Genomic DNA, 24,447 nt, shown 5'->3' on the forward strand with positions numbered 1-24,447 from the left:
ATATAAATTTAATAAACCTTAAACCTTAGATAAGGACATCAAAATTTATGCCTTCCCAAAATTTCTTTGTATTATTAATAATTAAAGTTATATGTGCTTTCAGCAATTCAAGTCACTACTTCCTCCCTGAGTCTTACTAAATCTTTGGATTCAACCACATCCTGACAATAAGTTCCTCATTCTTTTTTTTATAGAGAGCATGAAGAACAATATTGTTTTTCATTCCATGTATTATATTTGCACTTTTGGAAAAGGGAAGAGAGAAAAAAATGCATTAATTCAAAAAGGTGTAAGCAAAGTCACTTTTTTAAAAAATCATGGTACAAAAATGAAGGTACCAGTAAACAAAGCATGTGAAGAAATCTTTTGTATTAATAATAATTGTGGTTCAGAATTATGCAAGGATGATGTTTTTCTCTGAACTGGCAATTTTTAAAATGTAGACTAGACCCCTGTTGTCAACACAGTTTTAATGATGTAACAAATGTATAACATAAAAGAACTGTGAAGGCTCTTCCTACTACTACTATTAGCAGTATGCTAATAATTAGGATAACAGCGTTCTGTGCGCCTTTGGTGTCTAGTCATGCCGGCCACATGACTACGGAGACGTCATCGGACAAGCGCTGGTTCTTCGGCTTTGAAACGGTGATGAGCACCAGCCCCTAGAGTCGGAAACGACTAGCACGCATGAACAGGGGAACCTTTACCTTTACCTTTTAATAATTAGGGACGCGGTGGCTCAGTGGGTTAGGACGCTGAGCTTGTCGATCAGAAGGTCGGCAGTTTGGCAGGTCGAATCCCGAGTGCCACATAACAGAGGGAGCGCCTGTTACTCGTCCCAGCTTCTGCCAACCTAGCAGTTCGAAAGCACGTAAAAATGCAAGTAGAAAAATAGGGACCACTACGGTGGGAAGATAACAGCGTTCCGTGCGCCTTTGGCGTCTAGTCATGCCGGCCACATGACCACGGAGATGTCCTCGGACAAGCGCTGGCTCTTCGGCTTTGAAATGGAGCTGAGCACCGGCCCCTAGAGTTGGAAACGACTAGCACGCATGTGTGGGGGAACCTTTACCTTTACCTAATAATTAGCGATTATTCTAAAACTGGAAAGCTTAAAATATTTTTTTCATCCTGCACATAATAATATAGTGAGCCAGTGGCATAATGATTAGGATGCCAGGCTAGAAACCAAGAGATAGAGAGTTCTAGTCCTGCCTTAAGCACAAAGCCAGCAGGGTAATCTTCGACTAAAAAAAGGATTAAAAACTAATAAAAATGTAACAATATAGAATACCCAAATACATAGAGTACTCAAATACTGAGGAATAGCCATAATTTATATCCCTTCAATTTCTAAAAAGGAAAACATCTCTTCAATCCCTGAAGTCCTCCTGAAACAACCAGGTATTTGTTGCATTACAGGAAAGTTAACAGGATTGGGGCATGTCTGATATTGGGTGACTCTGTTCCTGAGAATTGGTGCAGTAACTCTTGAGAGTTAACTATGGGATCCTCGCAGATGGCATTTCCAAAGAGTCAGAATATACAGGAAATCTATCCTTCCATATCTAAAATGGTGGCAAATGCCACACAGAGAAGGTGGTCCCACAGATATCCTGACCCTGAAACATGAAGGTCTTTAAAGTTGGTAGCCAGCAGCTTGAACTGCACATAGAAGTAAACCAGTATCATTGCAGTTCTTGGAGCAGAGATGTTAAATGTGCAAATCCTGTGGCTCTCATACCTGGAACCACTTGAAATTTCTTGGTGGTTTTCGAAGACAGTCAAGTGCAATTGTATAATCCAACTGTGAAGTGACTAAGGCATGAGTGACTATTTACAAAGTTTCTTGATCCAGAAAAGGCAGAAACTAGCACACAATGTAAAAGACCTCCTAGCTATGTCTGTCACTTGCTCTTTAAGCTAATATGCAAGTTCCAGAAGTCCCCAGATTACAAATCCACTCTGTTAAAGGCCAAGGACAGGAAATACCTGGAATTGGAGAGCTTCTTCACTCAAAGCTTATTCTTTCTTGCTAGGATTGAGTCCATGCCCTTAGAGCACTGGGCAGAATCTCCACCACATTTCTTGTTCAGCCTAATGATACCTAATTCCATGCTGGCATTTAGCTTCATGTAGATGTTAAATAAGAGGAGAGAAAGTAATTATCCATGTGTCACACATAGCTGCATCTTTCCTAGCTTGGTAGCCCCAGTCAACTCTATGGCAATCAGAGTGACCTAATGGCGGGTTTAACTGCACTTATAGTTGAACTTGTTTCTGGCTTGTGTTCATGCTGGCTTGATTCTAAACCAGTTTAAGAAAATCCTGTCCAGACTAAGATATCTTGGTAACACTTGCAAATAGTCTGGACTGCAGGGTATCGCAATCTGTCAATGGACAGTTACCCTTCTGGTGGGCCTCTTCGCATTTTTGTTCTGAAAAAAGTAATTGCAGATAATTTTCTTTCTTCTGTATGGATTTTCATAGACATGCATACTTTCATATGTGACTATACATTTTGTATGTGTGTGTGTGTGTATGTGTACACACAGAGTTAGATGAAACTTATATTTACAATGTTAAAGCATAAAGATAGAAGATTTTCACTTCAGCTCCCAAACAGTCCAGTGAAAGTTCAGTGACTAGAAATATTATTAGGAAAAAGATAACGGAAGTGAAAAACTCAGAAAGAAAATCAGTAATTAAAACAAAAGTTCCTGCTAGGTTTGAAACCAGCAAAATCTTAGATACAAAGTGAATGTACTCTACTGCTGTAACCGCCAGGATGGTTCCATGGGAATGTTTTTATATCAGCTTGTCTCTAAAATTATTTTTCTGATTGTAGTATTATTCTTGAATTATGTGATAGTCTCTTTCCCCCATTGTTTTCCCACAAGTATAGGGTCAGCCTTTTTTATATCAGTCAAAAATGGCCCAAAGTCACCTGCCAGGATATGTGCCTAAAGTGGGATTAGAAATCTCACTCTTCTGGTTTCTAGCTTGGTGCCTTGAACACTAATCAAAGTGGCTTTCAGTCTGATGGGCTCATACAAATGAATGAAATATCAAACTGCTTATTTAACCATAAAAATTAACTATGGATGGTATTGCTAAAATTTTAACAAAATATTCTTTTTAAATCATCAGTGCCTTTGCTTCTGCAACTTAGAATTACTGCAAAATAACATGAATTGTAATAGTCAACTATAATTTTAGAATAAATATTACAATTTCCTGTCATCCACTAACACCCTCATGTACAAGTGAGATCTACCTGTTCTGAAAGAAGCACCCTAATCACCACATACCATTAAATAAATTATAGCTGCAGTAGGATTTGTTAATAATTAAGCATGGATAGAGGTTTTGGCTAGAAGTTAAGACATTCTATCCATGCTTACTTATTAACAAATCTCAGTTCAATGAGTAGGCTGGTTCTTTAATCAAAAGCTGGATTCACATGGCACATTGAGTTATATATAGTCTTTGTATTTGGCTTAGCAAAATACGTGAGCTCAGCTTGTAAACATTCTTAACTTTTTTATGTGAATCATGATCACTATTTACCAAGCTATGTATGAATCTAGCAGTTTCTTTAGCACTATGGCATTTAATCCTATATATTTGTATAGTAGTTGAAATAGATGTATTCCACTAAAGACAGAATCATGTGCTTAATTTTCCTTAAAAAAATGGAACTTGAAATGTACTATTTTTAAAAAAAACTTTTCAGTTAACTAAAGATATTTAGATGACTTAAGGAGGCACAGTGGCCCAGCAGTTAAAGACATTGAACTTGTCAGCTGAAAAGCTGACAGCCCGGGTTCAAGACCCGAGCGCTGCACAATGGGGTGAGTTCCCATTCTTGCCTCAGCTTCTGCCCTCCTAGCAGTTCGAAAGCACGCAAATGCAAGTAGGTAAATAGTTACCACTTCAACGGGAAGATAACAGCGTTCTGTGCACCTCAGTGTATCATCTTGCTGGTTATATGACCATGGAAATGTCCTCGGACAAGGTTAGTTACCTCAGCTAAGAAATGGAGATGAGCACCATCCCCCTAGAGTTGGACATGATTGAACAGGGGAAACTTTTACCTTGACCTATTATTTAAGTTATTTAATTTCTTTATCTTTATTGGGTATTATACGAAGTCAACTGGTGCGTTGATTCCCTCATGCTATAACCATTTTAAAGTTTTCACATTATTCATTTTTTTTTTAAAAAGAGAAGTAGTGGGGTTTTTTTCTTTTTTTTCTTTTTTCTTTAGCTTTTTGCATTTCCTGACTGTATATTTGCTTTATGGGATGGAAATTTGTGATGTGGTTTAAGAGCTTCATTGGAAAGTTGACATCATGAAAACCATTTCCTTCATGGTTTAGGAATTATTTTGAATTACAGACCTGGAAGTGAATGTGTGGAATGGCAGAGGTTTTTTTTAGGTTATATCTCAGAAAATGAAATGTTTTATTTAGATTAAGCCAGAGTTTTTAAGAATTCATGAGCATATGGATTTTGGATGAAATAAACAGAACACAGCTTCTACTCTTAGGTACTTAAAGTAGGCAAATGGTTAATTACAGTTAATATTGATTACAGTAGTGACTGAATACAATTAATATTTTATATTTCAGGTTCTTTTTCTTAATAGAACTTGCTAGTGCTACATTTTGTCAGCCTTATTAAATGAATATAACTCATAAATGTAAGATATGTAAAAGTAAAATTTATAGTGACATGAAACATAAGGGGAAAAGTGGGCTTTTCTTTAATCTGTGATCCCAGCTTTACTATTATATTGTAAGAAGAATGCTGATTAAATTACCATGCTAGGAATGTGCATTTCAAGCAAACTCCCTACAATGACATGACTACAGGAAATTTGTTCTTCTACTTTTAAGTTAAATAAAAACTAAAACGGCTACAAAACCATTCTCAGGATTGAAGAATCCAATAAGCAATTGGATTCTTTAGTGATCCAATAAGCAATTAGAAGGCTACTACATCTAAGCTGCAACAATCCAAGTAGCAACCAGATGGTGGGAAGGAGTTGTGGTCTTTGCTATCATGTAGTAGTCATCCAGACTTGAACTCTGCAGTTTTGTTTACAAAAAAACTTAACCATAATCCTTCCTTTTGTAGTCTTTGAGAAGTATTGTATATACAAGCAGTCCTCGATTTACAAGCACAGTGGAGCACAAACTTTTGGGGGCTCATTTGTTAACTGAGTTTTGCCCCATTTTCCTACCTTTCTTGCCACAGTTGTTAAGTGAATCACTGCAATTGTTAAGTTAGTAACACAGTTGTTAAGTGAATCTGGCTTACCCACTGACTTTGCTTGTCAAAAGGCCACAAAAGGTGATCACATGACCCCGGGACACTGCAACTGTCATAAATCTGAGTCAGTTGCCAGGCGTCTGAATTTTGATCATGTGACCATGGAGATGCTGCAATGGTCATAAGTGTGAAAACTGTCACAATTCACTTTTTTCAGTGCCGCTGTAACCTCAAACAGTAACTAAACGAACTGGACTACCTGTGTTGTTGTTGTTAGTTGCAAAGTCGTGTCCGACCCATCGCGACCCTATGGACAATGTTCCTCCAGGCCTTCCTGTCCTCTACCATCTTCTGGAGTCCATTTAAGCTCACGCCTACTGCTTCAGTGACTCCATCCAGCCACTTCATTCTCTGCTGTCCCATTCTTCTATTGCCCTCAATCTTTCCCAGCATTAGGCTCTTCTCCAGTGAGTCCTTCCTTCTCATTAGGTGGCCAAAGTATTTGAGTTTTAGCTTCAGGATCTGGCCTTCTAAAGAGCAGTCAGGGTTGATCTCCTCTAGGACTGACCTGATCTCCTCTAGGACTGACCTGTACGTACAGATAAGTCAAGAATGCCCCCAATACAGGGTTTGGCTTATCTGTGGGTGGGGAATTTGTTGTGAAATTATGAAAAAAAAGTACAAAAATGTTGAGGGTCAGCTTATCTGTTGGTATCACATTTTTCATAGTATTTGGGTTACAAATTCAAGGTTTGGCTTATATGCAAGTATATTTGGTTGTGCATGTCTCATCAATTCTTTAACAGAGCATGGTACTGGATCCAAATATTATGTGGAATAAATAGCTATTGTTCTGTTCCCAGCAAGTATTGCCTTTTTAAAAAATAAATAAAAAAATGAGAGAGCTGTAGTTCCAGTGAACAGAAAGTCCTCTGGTTTGAAAATGGAATCTCCTATCTATCAAAACTAAAGATTAAACCCACCAAATTTCACTTCCCTTTTGGATATAAACACACTTAAGAATGAAAAAGATTACAAAGTTATTGATGGCGGAGGAGCGGTAAAAATTGTCATTCTGCTCATCCATTTGAGTTCAAGATCCGACTTTGCAATGGGAGCGTGGTGGCATCATAGCAGGATGTCAGAGTTTGAGCAATGTCACCTGTGACAAAGTGTAATAATATTCAGCTATGGCTACCATTCTCATTCAGATAGATATGAAGATGATTATATTTCCCCAAAGGTGTGCTGCTCTTTGAATAAATGTTGTATTTATACAAATATTTTTGTGAAGACCAACGAATAACAAAAATAGTTTTCATTCTATAATCATGCTACCTGGGCTGATTGTTAGGGTCCATTGGTTAATATCTGATATCCAGTGGAACTAAGAAACGAAGAGTCTTCCACTACAATTTTATTTAAAAAAAACACCTCAAAATTTGTGGGCCTTTACTGTCTAATGACAAAATTGAAAACACTGATTCATCTAGCTCAACAGCTAATTATTTGTATGCTTTAAAGGTGCCAGGTTTTTAAACTCCATCTGGTACTTATAGCCGCTTATCACAGCAGGTTGTGTCTTGCTAACTTCAAACTGATACGGTTACTTTCACAGAACAGGTGGAGTTTAAACAAACAACCTTTAAAATGATCTTAGCATTATAAAAAATAATCTACAAAATTATTGGCTCACATCGGTCCATCAAAAGACCCATGGAAACTCCCTAAATTGCTTTGTCAGGTTTTATTTCCCTTCGAAAAAGAATAGTGCAACTCTATCCTCTATCAGTAATGTACCTTGCTCACAATCAAACGAACGAAAAGTAAGTATAGTGGCCTGTGGATACACAATTTAAGTGACATTGATTAATGATTTTTAAAAATATTTTTGAAAAATCCTTTTTAAAGTAGTTGGTTGGATTTTGCTAGTACAGTCATTTCCTATTGTACTGACTCCTTTAAGTTTGATATGTATTTTTATGACAGTGTCGGACAGAGGGGGAAGAATACAGGTAGTCCTCTACTTACAATAATTCATTTACTGACCGTTCAAAGTTACAGTGAAAAAAGTGATCTCACAGTTATAACCTTTGCAGCATCCCCATGATCATGTGATCAAAATTCAGATGCTTGGCAACTGGTTCATATTTATGACCATTGCTGTGTCCCAAGGTCATGTGATCCCCTTTTACAACCTTCTGACAAGCAAAGTCAATGGACAAGTCAGATTCACTTAACAACCGGGTTACTAACTTAACAACTGCAGTGATTCACTTAACAACTGAGGCAAGGAAGGTTGTAAAATGGGACAAAACTCACTTAACAGATGTCTCAGTTAACAACAGAAATTTTGGGCTCAGTTGTGGTTGTAAGTTGAGGACTACCTATAATATTTGGTATAAAGTTAGAAGTTTTTCTAACTGATCTCTGCTAGCAAGGATTCTGACCAACAGATCTTGCAAACAGGTGTATCCCGTGTGGACACACGAGTGTAATCCATTTGAAAGTAACACTTTACAAGAGTACACTCTTTTGGGCAATTTCTTCTATAGCAATAAAAGATATGTTTAGTTGTTAGCAGGGCTTTTTTTCTCATAGAACGCCCAGAACGGAGTTCCGGCACCTTTTTTGGATGGAACCTTGTAGAGTAGGCAAGGTGGGTTGTATGACATGTGTGAGTTCCAGCACCTTTTTCTTTTACAAATAAAGCACTGGTTGTTAGCATGAATAATCAATGCATCTTTTATATACTTTATCAAATTTCTTCCTCTTTCTGATACTAATTGATTAATTTTACCTTTGGTTGTTTTTTATTCATTTGAAACGGGCCTGTTATTGGATGCATGTCCAAAAGTGGTGTGTGTGTAAAATAGTAAAATAAATTAATATGAAGGGCAAAGGGATGCCAGACTGCACAAATAGAGGGAACTCTAGTAGCCCGTCAGATACAGAAGAAGAATCATTACATTATTTTCACTAACATTGCTAAAATGTTTCTGATTTGTTTACTACTAAATATACTCACTACTAAATATAGCTGAACTGAAGCATTTTTTCAGAGCGGGGGGGGGGGAAAGCCCACATCTGGCTTAGAAGTGAAAACTGCAATTTTGTGAATGCTTAAGCTGGAGATAAATCCTACTGAATTAAATGTGACTTTATCCTGGGTATAAAGACTTATACTGCAATGCATTAGTGTACTTATGTACTGTCTTATACTATAAAACATTAAAAGTCCAACAATAAACTCATCAAGATAAGTAAGGGACAGGTGTTTTCTTTTATTTTTCTGTTTGGTCTGGCTGTACAACATAATAGAAAGTAAAAACAGTCTTATCTCTTTACTGTGGACTGTGTCAAGGAAGTAAATGAATCTGTTATACAAAAGATTCATCCTCAGAGGTAGAGGGTGGTTTAAAACATGTAGCAACAAGACTTCCTTTTGTTACAAAGTTTGGAGAATAGGTTTATGAGTTATTACAATACTAAAAAAGAAAGAGAGAAAAGAAAAAGGAACTGGTTTGAGTATGCTTAGGTTACAATCTGGCTCTGTGTTCTTTGAAGTGTTGCATATTGTTCCTTAAAGTAGAGGACTTTGCCCCTGTTTAACTCTAAGTCATTGTTAAATCCCTTGGATAAAGAGGAACTTTCAGACCGAACATAGCATGATTTTTTTTTCAAATCCCATTTTATGAATGTGAACTTTGTAAGTATCCATTTCTTGAGTAGCAAAGTGTGCATATTGCAGGACTTCCTTTTCCTAAGGCAGGGGTAGGCAACCTTGGCTCTTTTATGACGCGTGGACTTCAACTCCCAGAATTCCTGAGCCAGCCATGCTGAGGGGAAACAGTTTGTGAACAACACAAGAGAGTGATTGGGATGAAGATGAGAGCACATGAAATCATCATCATGTATAATTTCCCCTTCTTCAGTTATATACTCCATTCACAACTAAGTGGGATTCCTTCAAAGGCTGAATTGTGAGGAGGCGAATTGTGTGATGGGTGCTCAGTACAGGCAAAAGAAGATGAAGACAAAGTCTCTCTGGTATATGACAAAATGGAGGCAAAGACCTTGCTATCTTGATTGTGCAGCAAACCATCAGTGGGATAAAACTGCACGTATACAGCTACTTCTCGCTTAAGCGACTGCCTTGTACAGTGAACATTTGCAGTTACAGCAGTGATTAATGATTTATGACCAATTTTTCACATTTATGACCTTTGTAGGTCTATAAACCAAAGGAAAGCTGAAATAGGATTGTAAGCGGCCACTTAGCGACCACTTCGCAAATGCAAATTGTGGTTGCTAAACAAGGAGTACCTGTACTGCACACATTGCTTTAAATACTGTAGCTCTTTGGAAATGAAAAGGTGGCTCATTTTAATTAGAATTCTGACCAACCCGAATGTCCTGAAAAGATTCTTTTTTAAAAAAACTGATTACAAACTGGGAATATCCTAGTTACACAGGGGTAGGCAACCTTGGCTCTTTTATGATGTGTGGACCTCAACTCCCAGAATTCCTGAGCCAGCCATGCTGAGGGAAAAGGGAGAGTTTCCAAGCTGAGCCATGGTGGCTCATGAATTCTGGGAGTTGAAGTCCACACGTCATAAAAGCACCAAGGTTGCCTACCCCTCACGTAAGGGTACCTGGCGATCCCTTAGGTTGGATAGGGTAGGCATGCTCCAGGTCCTTTCTTTTAACATTATCTTTTGTGAATTTGGAGGCATGTTTTCTCTGTGGCTGCCCCGGCTTTTGGGGGCAGCTTCCTACCCATTTGTCTGGATATGATGCACCTTTTTACAGGAGATATAATTGTTTCATTGCTATTTTACTGACTTTGTTGTAAAATTTCCCCTAGGATTATTGCATATAAGATAGGTAGCATATGCTTAATTAATTAATATTAACAGTGGGATATCAGTTGGGATATCCAGAATAATGCTCAGCATGATATGCCACCACATGGTAAAAGCGTCACAGTCTTTGTCCTATTGATAATAACTTTTAATAGATTTATGTTGGATTGAATATCCATGACAGCATATGCTTTCTAGCCCCCTTTCTACTGAATTGTTGCATTGACATTATTATTATTTTTAAAAAACAGTGTTATTTAAATTGAGAGTTTGAACATTTTATTAACAACGACATTTTTATATTATATTTCCATTCCTTAGAGCTGTTTGGAGTAGGCTGAAGCTCAATTTCCTAGTCATTCAAAGTTCCACCTGTCCATAATTGTCAAGATTATTAAACAAACCACGATGACTAACCTATGCCAAAACCACACAAGCCATTTCATGTGTTAGGGTGATGTGAATAAAACCAGAACATTTATTTAGGTGACTTTAAAGGTGTTGTAATATTTTTATGGTTACTCATACAAAGTTACTTTACACTGAATAGGACCTATGGTATATTTAAATTACTCAGAAATGTACATTGTTCAGAGAGTGTGAAAGCTGTAGTGATGGAGAGCACCAGAAAGGGACACAAATCAGAAAAATGCCTCTTTTCTGCCATTTGTTCTTTAGAAATTGAGCTGTTTAATTATAAATAATAAAATATGGGATCCTTAATACTCTCTGAGCTTGGTAGTCTGCTTGCAGACATTTCATTACCAAACTAGGTAACATCATCAGAATAAAATATATCAATTGCTTCGAGTCCTTTGTCTACTTTTCTTAATAGTAACTCCTTTGTCTAGCTAACTGTTGTAGAAATTATATAGTTACAGATACTCTTCAACTTACAGGCACAATTGAGCCCAACATTTCTGTTGCTAAGCAAGACAGTTGCTAAGTGACCTTTCTTGCCACAGTTGTTAAGTGAATCACTGCAGTTGCTAAGTTAGTAACTTGGTTGCTCAGTGAATCTGGCTTCCCCATTGAGTTCGCTTGTCAGAAGGAGCTCTCATGACCCAGGGACACGGCAACCGTCATTTGCAGTTGCCAAGCATTTGAATTTTTGATCACACAACCATGGGGATGCTGCCACAGTCTTAAGTGTGAAAAACAGTCATGTCACTTTTTTTCAGTGCCATTGTAACTTCGAACGGTAACTAAACGACTGGTTGTAAATTGAGGATCAGCTGTACAGTATAATATCATGACTTGGTTATATCATTTCACCATTTGTTTATTGTCCATCAATGGTCCTTTGGATATCATCCCGGCTTGTAAAAAAAAAACGTCAATGAAATAAAATCTCGTTTCCTCCAACTCCCATTCACTGACTAGAATCACACTTCACTGTGCTCCAGTTCTACATTCAAAATCATACGGCCGAGGGAGGGATTTTCATACTATCTCAGGCAATTGGCCGTCCAGCTTTTGCTGGACAATCTCCAGCAATGGAGCATTGAGGTACATAGGGAGGAGGATTAGGAATGAGTACCCTAACTTCAGTTATGTTCCTAGCATTGAGATCCAGAATTATATTTTTGGGAGAGCCTGCTGAGATTGAGGAGGCCCTTTCCATACATGTTTATGATGAGGTAATAGAAAACTGCAGAGGGTTTCGGTTGCGTACCTCTCCTTCCTTTCCTGGATAAAGAGTTTACATGAATGATTGCCTGCCAAGGCTCAAGTAAAGTTAGATCAATTTCATAATGTTACAAATTTTGCTAAGGGGTTACCTTATTTGATCAAATTTGTTCATTAATTATTAACCAAATCCAGGTATATTGACGGTATGACTGCTTGAGTAAGTTGTTCAAATAGTTCCAAACAATTACTGCAAAGTATCACAGAAGTATAGTTCATTATGAAATGAACCTTTATTGTCAAAGTACAACTATGTGTACATTGAGATTAGCTGAGCCTCCCTTTGTGCTCCCACCCCCCAACACACAGTGACAACAAACCCTCCATCTTACTACACCATGTGAACCAACTACACCACACACCAGCCTCCCAAGTCAATTCTGCATAAAATTCACAAAAGTTCACAAAAGTTATTTCTCATTCAAAAGCCTAACAGCCCACGTATAAAAGCTGTTTTTCAGCCTATTGGTGCGGCTGGCTATACTCCTATATCTCCTACCCGATGGTAGGAGAGTAAAGAGATACCGTCCAGGGTGTGAGTCATCCCTGAGAATTTTCCTCACTCTTCCAAGGCAACGAGCTGTGGCGATGTCATCCAGTGGTGTCAGGGGACAGCCCACGATGTCTTGTGCTGTACTCACCACCCTCTGTAATACTTTCCTATCCGCAGCTGTCAGACCAGCATACCAAACCACAATACCATACGAGAGGACGCTCTCTATAGTAGACCGGTAAAAGAGGGTCATTAGCCATTGTTCTACCCTGTTCTTCCGCAAGACCCTGAGAAAGTGAAGCCTCTATTGGGCCTTTCTAGCCACCTTGGTTGTATTAACTTTCCAGGTCAGATCTTCACAGAGGTAGACTCCCAGAAATTTAAAGGAGGAAACTCTCTCCACACAGTCCTCCCCGATGTAAAGTAGGGCAGGTTCCTCCTTTTTTCTCCAGAAGTCTAGCACTATCTCTTTCGTCTTGCCAATGTTCAGGTGCAAGTTGTTGTTACTACACCATATGGATAGTTTTTGTACCTCCGCCCTGTATGCTGTCTCATCCCCACCTGTAATGAGGCCCACCACAGTTGTATCATCTGCGAACTTAATTATCGCAGTGGATGGGTCAGATGATACACAGTCATATGTGTATAAAGAGTACAGGTAGGGGCTAAGCACACAGCCCTGTGGCGAGCCAGTGCAAAGCTTCAGGGGGATGGACAAAGCAGACCCTACCCTCACTGTTTGTAACCGGTCCCTGAGAAAGTCTTGAATCCAATCGCAGATGGCGGGGGAGAATTTCAAGTCAGTCAGCTTCTCAATGAGAATGCTCGGCAAAATGGTGTTAAAAGCCAAGCTATAGTCAACAAAAAGCATCCTGAGATAACTTCCAGGTTTCTCAAGATGACTTGCTACAGAGTGTAAAGCAGTAGCTATGGCATCGTCTGTCGACCTATTTCCCCTATAGGCAAATTGATGTTTATCAAAATCCAGTGGGAGGCATGTCCTGAGAACCAATCTTTTGAAGCAGTTCATGACTACAGACGTTAATGCAATAGGTCTGTAGTCGTTCAGGCACTCAACTGCAGTTTTCTTGGGGACCGGGACAATGGTAGCTGCTTTCAAGCACGATGGTACACATGCTGTTTGCAAGGAGATGTTAAAAATCCTTGTCAGGACCCCTGCTAATTGGTCGGCACAATTCCTAACCACTATCCCCAGCACCCCATCTGGGCCTGCGGCTTTGCTGGGATTCACAGCCTTCAATACAGCTCTCACTTGGTGTTCACACAGGGTGAGTGGCTGAGAATCAGAAGGCCGGCCAGCAGAGGCTACGGGGTCTGGTCCTTTTACCTCGTAGCAAGCGAAGAAGATATTCAGCTCCTCAGCCAACGAGGCATTGGTGTTAACCATGCTCCTCGTACTGCCATTGTAGTTGGTTAAGTTCTGCAGTCCCTGCCATACTTGCCTTGGATCGTTGTCTGCTAAGTCGTTCTCCACCTTGTGTTTATATTGTTGTTTTGCCATTCTAATCTATCATGGTTAAAAGGGAGTAGATTATGACTTCTGAGAATTGGGAATTTTCCCATCTCACCTGCATTAATTATCTTCTGATGAAATGAAACTCTATGAAGCATGTATAAATACCCATTTATATTTTTTTGAAAAATGTATATGTTGGAAGTTACTCAATTTTCCAAAAAAAAGTCAGAAGAAGGTTTTTTTATATTTCCCCCCAATGTGAACATAATTTGGATCAAAAGATAAGAGGCCTGTAATAGAATCATTATGATGTAGGTCCAGGAAAGTGGTAATTCAAGTTTTTGTGTAGTATTTCAAAATGGAATTGTCTAAAGATGTACAAAGATAAAACAAGTATGTTTAAATATTCCATAAAATGCTACTTTTTAAAACCCTTTTAGGTTTTTAAGGTCTTTAATCAGTCTTGGGCTGCTATTGTTAGGTTGTGGCACAACATTGTGATGTGTTTTTTCTCACTTGCCTCTTTTTCTGCCCATTCTTCATATGCCCATGGCTCTTAGTTTAACTTTTCCACATTCACTATGCAGTTATATTGCCTTCCTTAATGCAAGCAGATTGCCTTAATATTAACACCTTGAATGGAACTATCTAAAATTGCAGCCCAAAAGGAATAGGAGCCAAAGAGGAGATATATCCAGCTGCAAAAATTTGGGTGACCTATAAATGGGCATAGGGACGCGGTGGCTCAGTGGGTTAGGACGCTGAGCTTGTCGATCAGAAGGTCGGCAGTTTGGCGGGTCGAATCCCGAGTGCCGCGTAGCAGAGTGAGCGCCTGTTACTCGTCCCAGCTTCTGCCCACCTAGCAGTTCGAAAGCACGTAAAAAATGCAAGTAGAAAAATAGGGACCACTACGGTGGGAAGGTAACAGCGTTCCGTGCGCCTTTGGCGTCTAGTCATGCCGGCCACATGACCACGGAGACGTCCTCGGACAAGCGCTGGCTCTTCGGCTTTGAAATGGAGATGAGCACTGGCCCCTAGAGTCAGAAACGACTAGCACACATGTGCGGGGGAACCTTTACCTTTACCTTTATAAATGGGGAGTGTATTTGCCTTCTTCTGCTCTGTCCTGTTTGAAACGTCCTCCCTTCATGAGAAAGGAATGTGACGTGAACACATGTGCCTTATCTCCATACAGCGGAGCCCAGGACCATTGGGAAACGAAACCAAGAGAGACCTTGAGATGGGCGCTAAATCACCAGGTTCTCAAAGCAACCTGACATCTATGGATTGGCTGGATTTCAACCAGACGGTTGGACACTTAGGGGAGGAGTTCTAAATGGGCATTGTGATGTAACCTTTCGCGCGTGAATTCTTCAACCTTGCTTTGCTCTCCTGCTATCAATAATTCTCAATAAAAGTTCCTTTTGAAACAATGCCTGTTTCAAGAGTTCTGCTTTCTTGGGAGATCTAATTGAGGCAGGTCCTTAACCGTTTATTGTTTCTCTTTGCTACTAACTAGTATTTCCCTGGATTTTAGCCATCCAGATATGGTAAACCTAAATATAAAGACAAAAAATATGTCCAAAGTACGTACAAGTCATCAGTTTAATATATATTAATTTAAAGGTAGTCCTTGTTTAGCGACCAAAATTGGAACTAACAACTTGGTTGCTAAGTGAAAAATCACAGGACTACAAGTGTGCTTACAATTTTACTTCAGCTTCTCTTTTAAAAGAATGCAATCACAAATTGTTGGGTAAACCTAAATTGCAAGAAAGTTTCCCGAGCTCCACTCTCCACCCTTTAGAACACAGGTGTCAAACTCGCCGTGTCACGTGACGTGTTGCGACATACCGCAACTCTTTTTGCATTGCCGGCAATGGGGTGGGTGCAGCTTAAGTATGATGAAACCGGCTCACGGGCCAGCTAGTTTGACACCCTTGCTTTTTTTTTTATCCCATTTATATCCCGCCCTTCTCCGAAGACTCAGGGCGGCTTACAATTTAAAGCACAAATCAATGTGCTTAGCAATAGCCTTCATTCTATGTATATGCCTGCTTATTAGGGCTTTTGCCCCTCCCCCAAGCGGCATTATTACAAAGTCAGCTTATTGCCCCCAACAATCTGGGTCCTCATTTTACCTACCTCGGAAGTATGGGAGGCTTAGTCAACTTTGAGCCTGGTGGGATGCGAACCTGCACTAATTGCAGGCAGCTGGTGTTACTTAAGGAGGCATTAGCCCACTGCTGCACCAAGGCTTTAGGATGCTCTTCCCGGGGCTGAGATAATTAGCAAGGTAATTGATGTTTGTACATTCAGAGGAGAGGGAGGGGATACAACAGAGTAGGAAGACACACATTGGAGAGTACACATTGAAAGGAATGCACTAGCACCAGCTCTTCACCTAGTGCACTTGACTTAGAAGGCGAACAACAATCTTTAGTGTAAAACTGATTAGGGGCTTGTCAGTTTCTTAGCAGCAGCTACAAGTGGCTGAAGGGTTCTAATCCACTAATTATGCTAACTTGTTGTGAGGACTTTTTAGGGAAGCGCTGTGCTCCTAAGAAAAGTAACTCAGGGGAAAAAAATAGCTTTATTAGCCAATCTCTGTGTGGGGTTGGGTGAAAAACAATGATCAAGCACAGGGCAATGCATGCTAACTGACTGTAATGGCAAATATATGACAGAGGGAGATGTGAAGATCATAAATATGGCCATTGGTTGCAAACTTTTTCGACATCGTTTAACTATAAACAGTTGCTGTACAAGGCAGTTGCTAAATAAGGACTACCTATACTGCTGTTTCTAAATTTATGCTGTTCTGAAATGTTGATTTATAATATCTATTCTCCTGGTTGGGATATGGTGGAAGTCATTGTACAACATACCTGAAGAGTACCAATTGTAATGATACAAATGTATAGTTTAAACACAATCAAAAATAAAAGTTGGGTGTCCTTGAAAGATGTATTAAACTAAAAGCAATTTAACTAAGGTATTATTACTGTTCTGTTCTGTCCTTCAGTTGTACTTACAAGTCAGGCCTTCCTGTAGCGGTGAGCAACATTATGAATATTCTGGCCGATGCTGCACCAAATGTGAACCAGGTAATATGCTAACAACATTCTTCTCACACATAAGTCAAAATTGATAGTAAGAGAATAATCTCATTATTTTCTTTAAAAAATCTGATGTCTCATTAGGGAGAGGGTGAATTGCATTCTTATTAATATAGAACACTTTTTTATGTTTCTCAAGAGCAGAACTGTGCAAACATTTTGAGGCTAAAACCCACACTTGGGTTTTAAATGCCAAGCTATGGAGCCAAAATTCAAAGAATAAGTAACATGTAGTCCTAGCTTAACGAGCTGTTGTATAACAATCAGTTTAAAATTACCACAGACTTCAAAAACAACTAATTATGACTGGTCCTTGAAGTTATGACTCCTACACACAAACAAACTTAACGTGGTTGCATTTCAAACACCTGGCAACTGTCTTGCATTTATAACTGATTGCAGGGTCTTGCAATCACATCCCAATTTATGACTTTTTTTGCTGTTTCCCAATGAAAACACCCATTGGATATGCTGGATTCACTTAACGACTACATGGATCAGCAAGTAACCACGTGATTTGCTTAATGACTCCAAGAACAGTTGTAAATTTGTGTCAAGTCATTGATAACCACAGTTACTTAGGACCCAAATTACGGACTAAATTGTGGTCATACGTCAAGGATTACCTGTATACATTTAAAATTAATTAAATGTAGTTAGTAGGATTATTATAGGAGTATGTAATACTTTACATTCTAATATAGTAAAGTGAAACCTTTTGAGGTAATTTGAGTATGGGGAGAGCTTCACTTGAGGGCTAAATAGAATCCTGAGCCCACAAATTTTGCACCCAGATCCAGACAATTTTTCCTCATGAATCTGGTATAGTAACTAGCCCAGTATTATTTTATTATATGCAAGTTGAATCGCAGGGTAATTTGAAAAGGGAAATGATGGAATGTTTACTTATTGAGGTAACTTAGCAGAGATTTGTATTCCTGGTTAAAAAGTTAATTTTAAAGATAGCTTTTATTATTTGAAGGAAGATGTAGAGGCTACTCAGAATTGTGTTTGCCAGTCATATCCTCAAACTATGAATTCTGCAGTGGTTGATTTAGCAATGCCATGTATCCCACACTGATATTTAGGAATATAGGTTCTACACAGCAGTTGGGAAAACCTTGAGTCTCAAAGAATAAATTCTGTTCAGAAAGAAGTATTCTGAACTCAACTCATTTTGGCCAATTTCCTCCTAGGTGGTCATATTCAGAGCAGACAGTGCTTCTGAATCACATAAGCTATTTAAAGAGAATGAATCATAGCTTCAGCATTTAAAACCAATCCGAAGAGGCCTCCAAGGAAGAACCTGAAAGACTTGTGGTGCTTCCAGGCAGATTCTGTTATAATGTGAAAAACCATAATGTGCTTATTTCTTCCTTTTCTCTGAATTTTTGAAATACAAATAATGGGAAAATGTGGGAATATTACAAATGGAAAACAATAACTGAACAATTTATACGTTCTCGCACGTAAGGCAGAGAGCAATTGTACATTTAAAACATCTTGAAATCCCATGTTCAACATAGACAGTGATTGTTCAGTACCCCATATCCAAGCTAACTACATGCTTCACTTCCAATTCTGTTGTTAAATCAATTTTATTAAGCAAGCGTTTGATTCTGATAATGTAATAAGCATCTAAATTGATGGCAATATGTGTTTTGGTTGTTCAGCCCACTGATTCGGTCATAATTGGCCATGTCTTGCCATGTGCTGACTCCACTGTGTAGGCCTGCAAAAGCCAAAATTGCCAATTCTGAAGTATTGGACATTTAATCAGTCTTTTCTGTTATTCTTCTCAGGAAAGTACATGGCCCAAAAGTGCACTGCCTTTTCAGAGACTGTATGCAAACCCTGTGGCTCAAATGAGTATATGGACATCTGGAATGAAGAGGAAAAGTGCTTTCTTCATAAAATATGTGACAGGGGTAAGGCAAACACATGGATTGATACACTGCTTCTCGTTTGTCAGGGAGATGAAGACTTGTATTTTGAGTTGGTGGAGGTGACAGAAGAGGAACAGTTGGAAAAGAGGATGGGGGGTTCCAAAATCTCTCTGAGCTTTAATCAAAATCCCTTAGGGATGTTAGAATGTCAGGACAACTCTCACAAAATGACTGCTTAGATGACAAGTATCTTGCCATAAAGCCCTAAATGGCATATAAAGTCCTAAATGGCATGGGTCCGGGTTATTTACCGGAGCACCTCTTGCCAGCGTTAACTTCCCATCGCCCTGTGCGCTCCCACAGAGAGGGCCTCCTCAGGGTGCCGTCAGTCAGGGAATGTCGACTGGCGGCTCCCAGGGGGAGAGCATTCTCTGTAGGCGCGCCAGCCCTTTGGAATCAGCTTCCGGTTGAGCTCCGGATGGCTCCCGACCTTCGCTCGTTTCGCTGCGACCTGAAGACTTGGCTATTTGAACTTGCCGGCCTGGACTGAGGGATTGGGATTTTAGATCTTAAATTTTAAAAATTTAAAATTTTAGAATGTGTTTATTGTTTAGGGCTATTTGATTTAATCTCATTTTAATTTTTATACATTGTGTGTTGTTTATAGTGTTTTAATTGCCCTGTACACCGCCCCGAGTCCCTTCGGAGAGGGGCGGTATATAAATCCAAATAAATAAATAAATAAATAAATAAATAAATAAGTGTGGCCTGTCCCAAAATGTTAATATCCCAGAAGGCAAATTGATGAGGTCTGAGATAAATAACATAGTCAAGGTACTGTATGGAAAAGATGGGGTACGAGCATCAAAGTTTAGACCATATCTTTGGACCCAGGTTCCAGTCCTGAGTTTGGGTCAGTTACATTCTGGGAAGTTGAAAATATCTTATCAGTCTGTAGTGGACCAGCATGGTAAATTACAATACATAATCTTCAGTGAAGAGGACTTCATGCTGAAATGGATTGATTTGGGCTGATAACGAAATGTACAAACACACAGACACAAGCGTGTCACAAGCACAGACACATACAGTATATCTCACCAAAAGAAAATATACAGCAAAACAGAAAGAAATAATACCCTTGGCTCTCTGCCATTCCCTTTAGTTCTGTAGAATTTTCTTCATCAACCCTTAATTCAAGGACATCTGTCAGCTTCAAAATACAGGACTATAATTATAATTTTTTTTAATTAGGTAAGGATGCCTTTCTTAGACAAGCAAAAGGTGGATATTACTGGAGTTCATATAGACACCATATTTGAAATCCTACAAGAAAAGGGACATCTCTATTTAAATCATCCCTTTAGCCTCCATAAGAAATTTCTTGTATGACCCGTATAACCTTGTACAACATTGAGCAACATCAAGCTCAACTGTAACATTCAATTCTAGACCATTTTTTTCTGCAATAAACCATAAGCACTCAGTTTTTCCATAAGGCTCTCTTCAGTTCTCACCACTTACCACATATTTGTTTCTCTGTGATTTCAAATTGATTGACAATTTGAACTTTTATTATTGCTTAAGACTTAACATAGCAGCTAACGCTTGTTTCATGTGTATCACTTTGAATTGCAACAGGCAGCATTCAGAATCAGTTATGAATCAGGAATCTGTACATTATGCAAGCAGCAACATTGCCTCACTTAAAAAGAAGGCTTCGTGCAGTGTCCTTTATGATATAAACGTTATGTCGAGGAGGCTCAGAATACATGGCTTAAACTTTAATTTCGACCCGCTTTCCCTTTTTTTGCATTTAAAGGAAAAGCTTTAATAGAAGTGATTCCAGGAAACAGCACATTCCAAAGACAATGTGCATGTATTGCTGGCTACCATTGGAACAGAGACTGTGATTGCTGTCGGCGAAACACAAAATGCTCTCCTGGCTCTGGAGTGAAATTTCCCAGTAAGCTTTAAATTAACACCTCTGAAAGTTTTATTTTATCACTCAGCCCTGCTGAATGTACTACTGATGAGCTGGATTGTCAGCGGCAATGTCTTGATAATGAAACGTCTTGGAGAAATGTAGTTTTCTTCCACATTGCTTAATATTATGCCACTGAAATTGGGGTAAATTTCCATCCTGGGTGATATGCCTCAATTAATCTTATAATGTTATATCTTATTTTTTTATTATTTTGCCTGATTGTTAGCTAACAGTTTTATCCTGGGAGGAATAGTGTGTAGAAATAATACTTTAAACGTCATATTGGTTATTCAGTACATTCTTGGTGTTATAATTGCATGAAAGTGTAGATGTATATCTGTATGTATATGAACCTGCTTATATGCAAAAATAATGATCAGTATGCTTGCTCCCAGTGCCTTGAAGCATTTAAAGACCTGTGTTCCTTTTTTATCTAAGAAATAGTCAAAAGGCTGAAGTGTTCTAAATAGTAACACTTTACTATTTATTTTATTTATTTTATTTTAATTCCATTTATATCCCGCCCTTCTCCGAAGACTCAGGGCGGCTTACAAGCTTAGCAGTAGCCTTCATTCTATGTATATGCCTGCTTATTAGGGCTTTCACACACACACCCCCCAAGCGGCATTATTACAAAGTCAGCTTAATTGCCCCCAACAATCTGGGTCCTCGTTTTACCTACCTCGGAAGGATGGAAGGCTGAGTCAACCTGGAGCCTGGTGGGATGCGAACCTGCACTAATTGCAGGCAGCTGGTGTTACTTAAGGAGGCATTAGCCCACTGCTCCACCAAGGCTCTATGTACATGAATATACCCTAAGTATTTGGTTACCAGCAAATTGTTTTCAAGTGATGCTTTTCAGAGAAGTGATGCTCTCTGCTCAGTGTGTTTACCTGCTATGTTTTCACAGTACAGCAAGATAAGAATACAGTGTGCATACCATGTCCTACTGGTTATTTCTCTAATGTCTCCTCTGCAACTGATGCATGCAAAGCCTGGACAAAGTAAGTTTCATTAACAGTGCACTAGCAAAGATACAAAGGAAATCTTGGGATGTCTGTGCTGTACTGTATTTAGAAACACTGATGTTGCTTTTAGAAATGGAGTAATTTGTCATTGCCAGTTATTAGTCTCTGAAAATTAGAATCTAGATATCTTCATTTGCTTGACCATGTATACTTAGCGATATTAATAAATGCATATTAAAGTTGCTTTAGTTTTGCAGTGATGGCTGGGTTTGCTTCTTTTCTCAGCACCAATTCGTAAGTATTTGTGGTTTATCTAAAATTGAGACTTGCAGTAGGGCAGTGTTTCTCCACCTCAGCAACTATATAGACTTCATTGCCTAGAATTCCTTTGTCAGCATGCTGGCTAGGGAATTCTGGGAGATAAAGTCCAGATTTCTTAAAGTTGCTTAGGTTGAGAAACACAGCAGTAGGGAAATGAGAAATAGATTGTGAGACAAAAAGGATGTAGGAATGTTGTTTGCTCTTTCAAATTAAGGAAATTCATTTCTCTTCCATTCCTTTCTTTTCTTTAGTTAAAATGAATTGAATAAACCGAAACATTAATTGATTTGATCATTTGATGATTTGTGTAGTTTAATGAAGAGAAGGGTGAGGGGTGACATGATAGCAGTGTTCCAATATCTCAGGGGCTACCACAAAGAAGAGGGAGTCAAGCTATTCTCCAAAGCACCTGAAAGCAGGACAAGAAGCAACGGATGGAAACTAGTCAAGGAGAGAAGCAACCTAGAACTAAGGAGAAACTTCCTGACAGTTAGAACAATTAACCAGTGGAACAACCTGCCTCCAGAGGTGGTGAATGCTCCAACACTGGAGGTTTTTAAGAAGAGACTGGACAGCCATTTGCCTGAAATGGTATAGGGTTTCCTGCCTGAGCAGGGGGTTGGACTAGATGACCTCCAAGGTCCCTTCCAACTTTATATTATTATTATTATTATTATTATTATTATTATTATTATTATTATTATTATTATTATTATTATTTAATTATGAAAAGACCATTTAAGGCAGGAGTCCCCAACCTGTGGGCTGTGGCCCACTAGTGGGCCGTGAAGGGTTTACAACCAGGCCGCAGAAACACATCCTCACTTGCACGAGCCGACGAGCGTGCATGCACCTTCCATTTAAGTGAGCAACAGGTGCACGAGCATGCTGCTCGCGCAAATGGAGCTGCACATGCACTTGCTAGCCACTTGCCCTGAACCAGCCCCCTCTCCCCCGCCGCCAGCCCACAAAGCTGGAAACGTTGGGGAACTCTAATTTAAGGTAATATGAATAAGAACTATCCTAAAAAAAATTGAAGTATTTTTTAAAATTGTTTTAACTGAGTAGCGATTAGGGATCATCATAATGCAATTTAGCATTATTGTAAACCCATCTGTTATGATATAATGTTACTGTGTGGTATGTCATGATAACCTGCTTGCTTTAAAAATTCTGGCTAGTGTTAGATCTATGTATGCAAATGCAATCATTGGCTTGCTGTGGAAAACTAACAGGCCTCCTTATTGATCATTATTTCTCAGAGTCCCATATATACATATGAGGCTATCAGGACTAAACAGTGTAGGAATAAATATTTACAAATTTGGTTTTGAACTTCATTAGATATAAGTTATTATACATGAAACTGGCTTTCTTTTTCCTCTTTCATCGTAATATCAAAGTCAGCCTTCTACAGTCTGCTTCTCTCTAGATCAGATAGCCTGATATACCGTACCATTCCCAAGTGGTGGGGAATTATGGGAGAAATTGTAGAGAGTCCATGTGACTCTGGGGGAAATAGGGAAGAATTATCATATAAGCAAAGAAGGCTAAAGCTTTCCTTAAAATCTGGGAAACAAGATAGTATTTGGAAAATATCATGGACAATTCTCCCTAATTCACTGGGATATAAAAGGGGAAGTAAAGTATAATCAGGCTTGCAAGATTCTATTATTTATAGCCCATTTCAATATAATTCTAGACTTCTTGTGGAATCGATTTCCTGATCTGGTCCACCTTACTGACTGGCAGGAGACTATCATATCTAAAGAACCCAAAAATTTACTGAAGGAAATATAGTATCTGATATGAATGTCATTGCATTAAGCATTGCCTCACTACCTCTTTAAGCTATTAGTATGTTCTCCAAAACATACACTACTTTATTAGCATGTCTTATCCAAAAACAATATAATTTATTACTTTCTTTCCATTTTTATTTAATTTAGTTGCACAGCTTTGGGAACTGAAGAAAAGATTCCTGGGAATGATTGGTCTGATGCAGTTTGTAAGACACATGAGAAAACACATTTAGAAGATGGTAAATACAAAAGCACCACTGAACAGTAATATTATTTTAAGATTTTCTGGGATTTCTATAATTAAAGTTACCCTTTATTTTGGTTTCATCCCATGATATGGTGAACTACTCAATAACTTCAGTAATGCTATGAGTGATATGAGCAGGAGCAGGAGCTCCTGGTAGGGTTTCATTGCTGATAGAAGTGCATTGGAGTTGGGTAGCTAATCAATCCAAATAAATAAAATTCCAAAAGGTAAGAGTGATGCTAATAGAAATCCATAACAGAACTAAGGACAGACAGGGGTGTAGGGGCATAAGGAAAGCCAACTTTTAAAAAAA

The 24,447-nt window shown here is 38.8% G+C and overlaps 1 protein-coding gene across 1 annotated transcript in view; it reads left to right on the top strand.

Annotated features, from left to right (window-relative positions):
- TNFRSF11A (TNF receptor superfamily member 11a) overlaps positions 1-24,447 on the top strand; it is a gene marked incomplete at its 3' end in the record, with an annotated part of 42,522 nt that overhangs the window by 5,813 nt on the left and 12,262 nt on the right. The window contains exons 2-6 of the mRNA XM_083357341.1: positions 16,830-16,911; positions 18,726-18,851; positions 20,632-20,775; positions 21,707-21,800; positions 24,035-24,126. Coding sequence (XP_083213467.1) covers positions 16,830-16,911; positions 18,726-18,851; positions 20,632-20,775; positions 21,707-21,800; positions 24,035-24,126 — 538 coding nt within the window. The remainder of the gene's footprint in view (positions 1-16,829; positions 16,912-18,725; positions 18,852-20,631; positions 20,776-21,706; positions 21,801-24,034; positions 24,127-24,447) is intronic.

This window comes from Vipera ursinii, assembly GCF_947247035.1.
Source record: "Vipera ursinii genome assembly, chromosome: 3".
In the NCBI taxonomy this organism is placed as follows: domain Eukaryota; kingdom Metazoa; phylum Chordata; class Lepidosauria; order Squamata; family Viperidae; genus Vipera; species Vipera ursinii.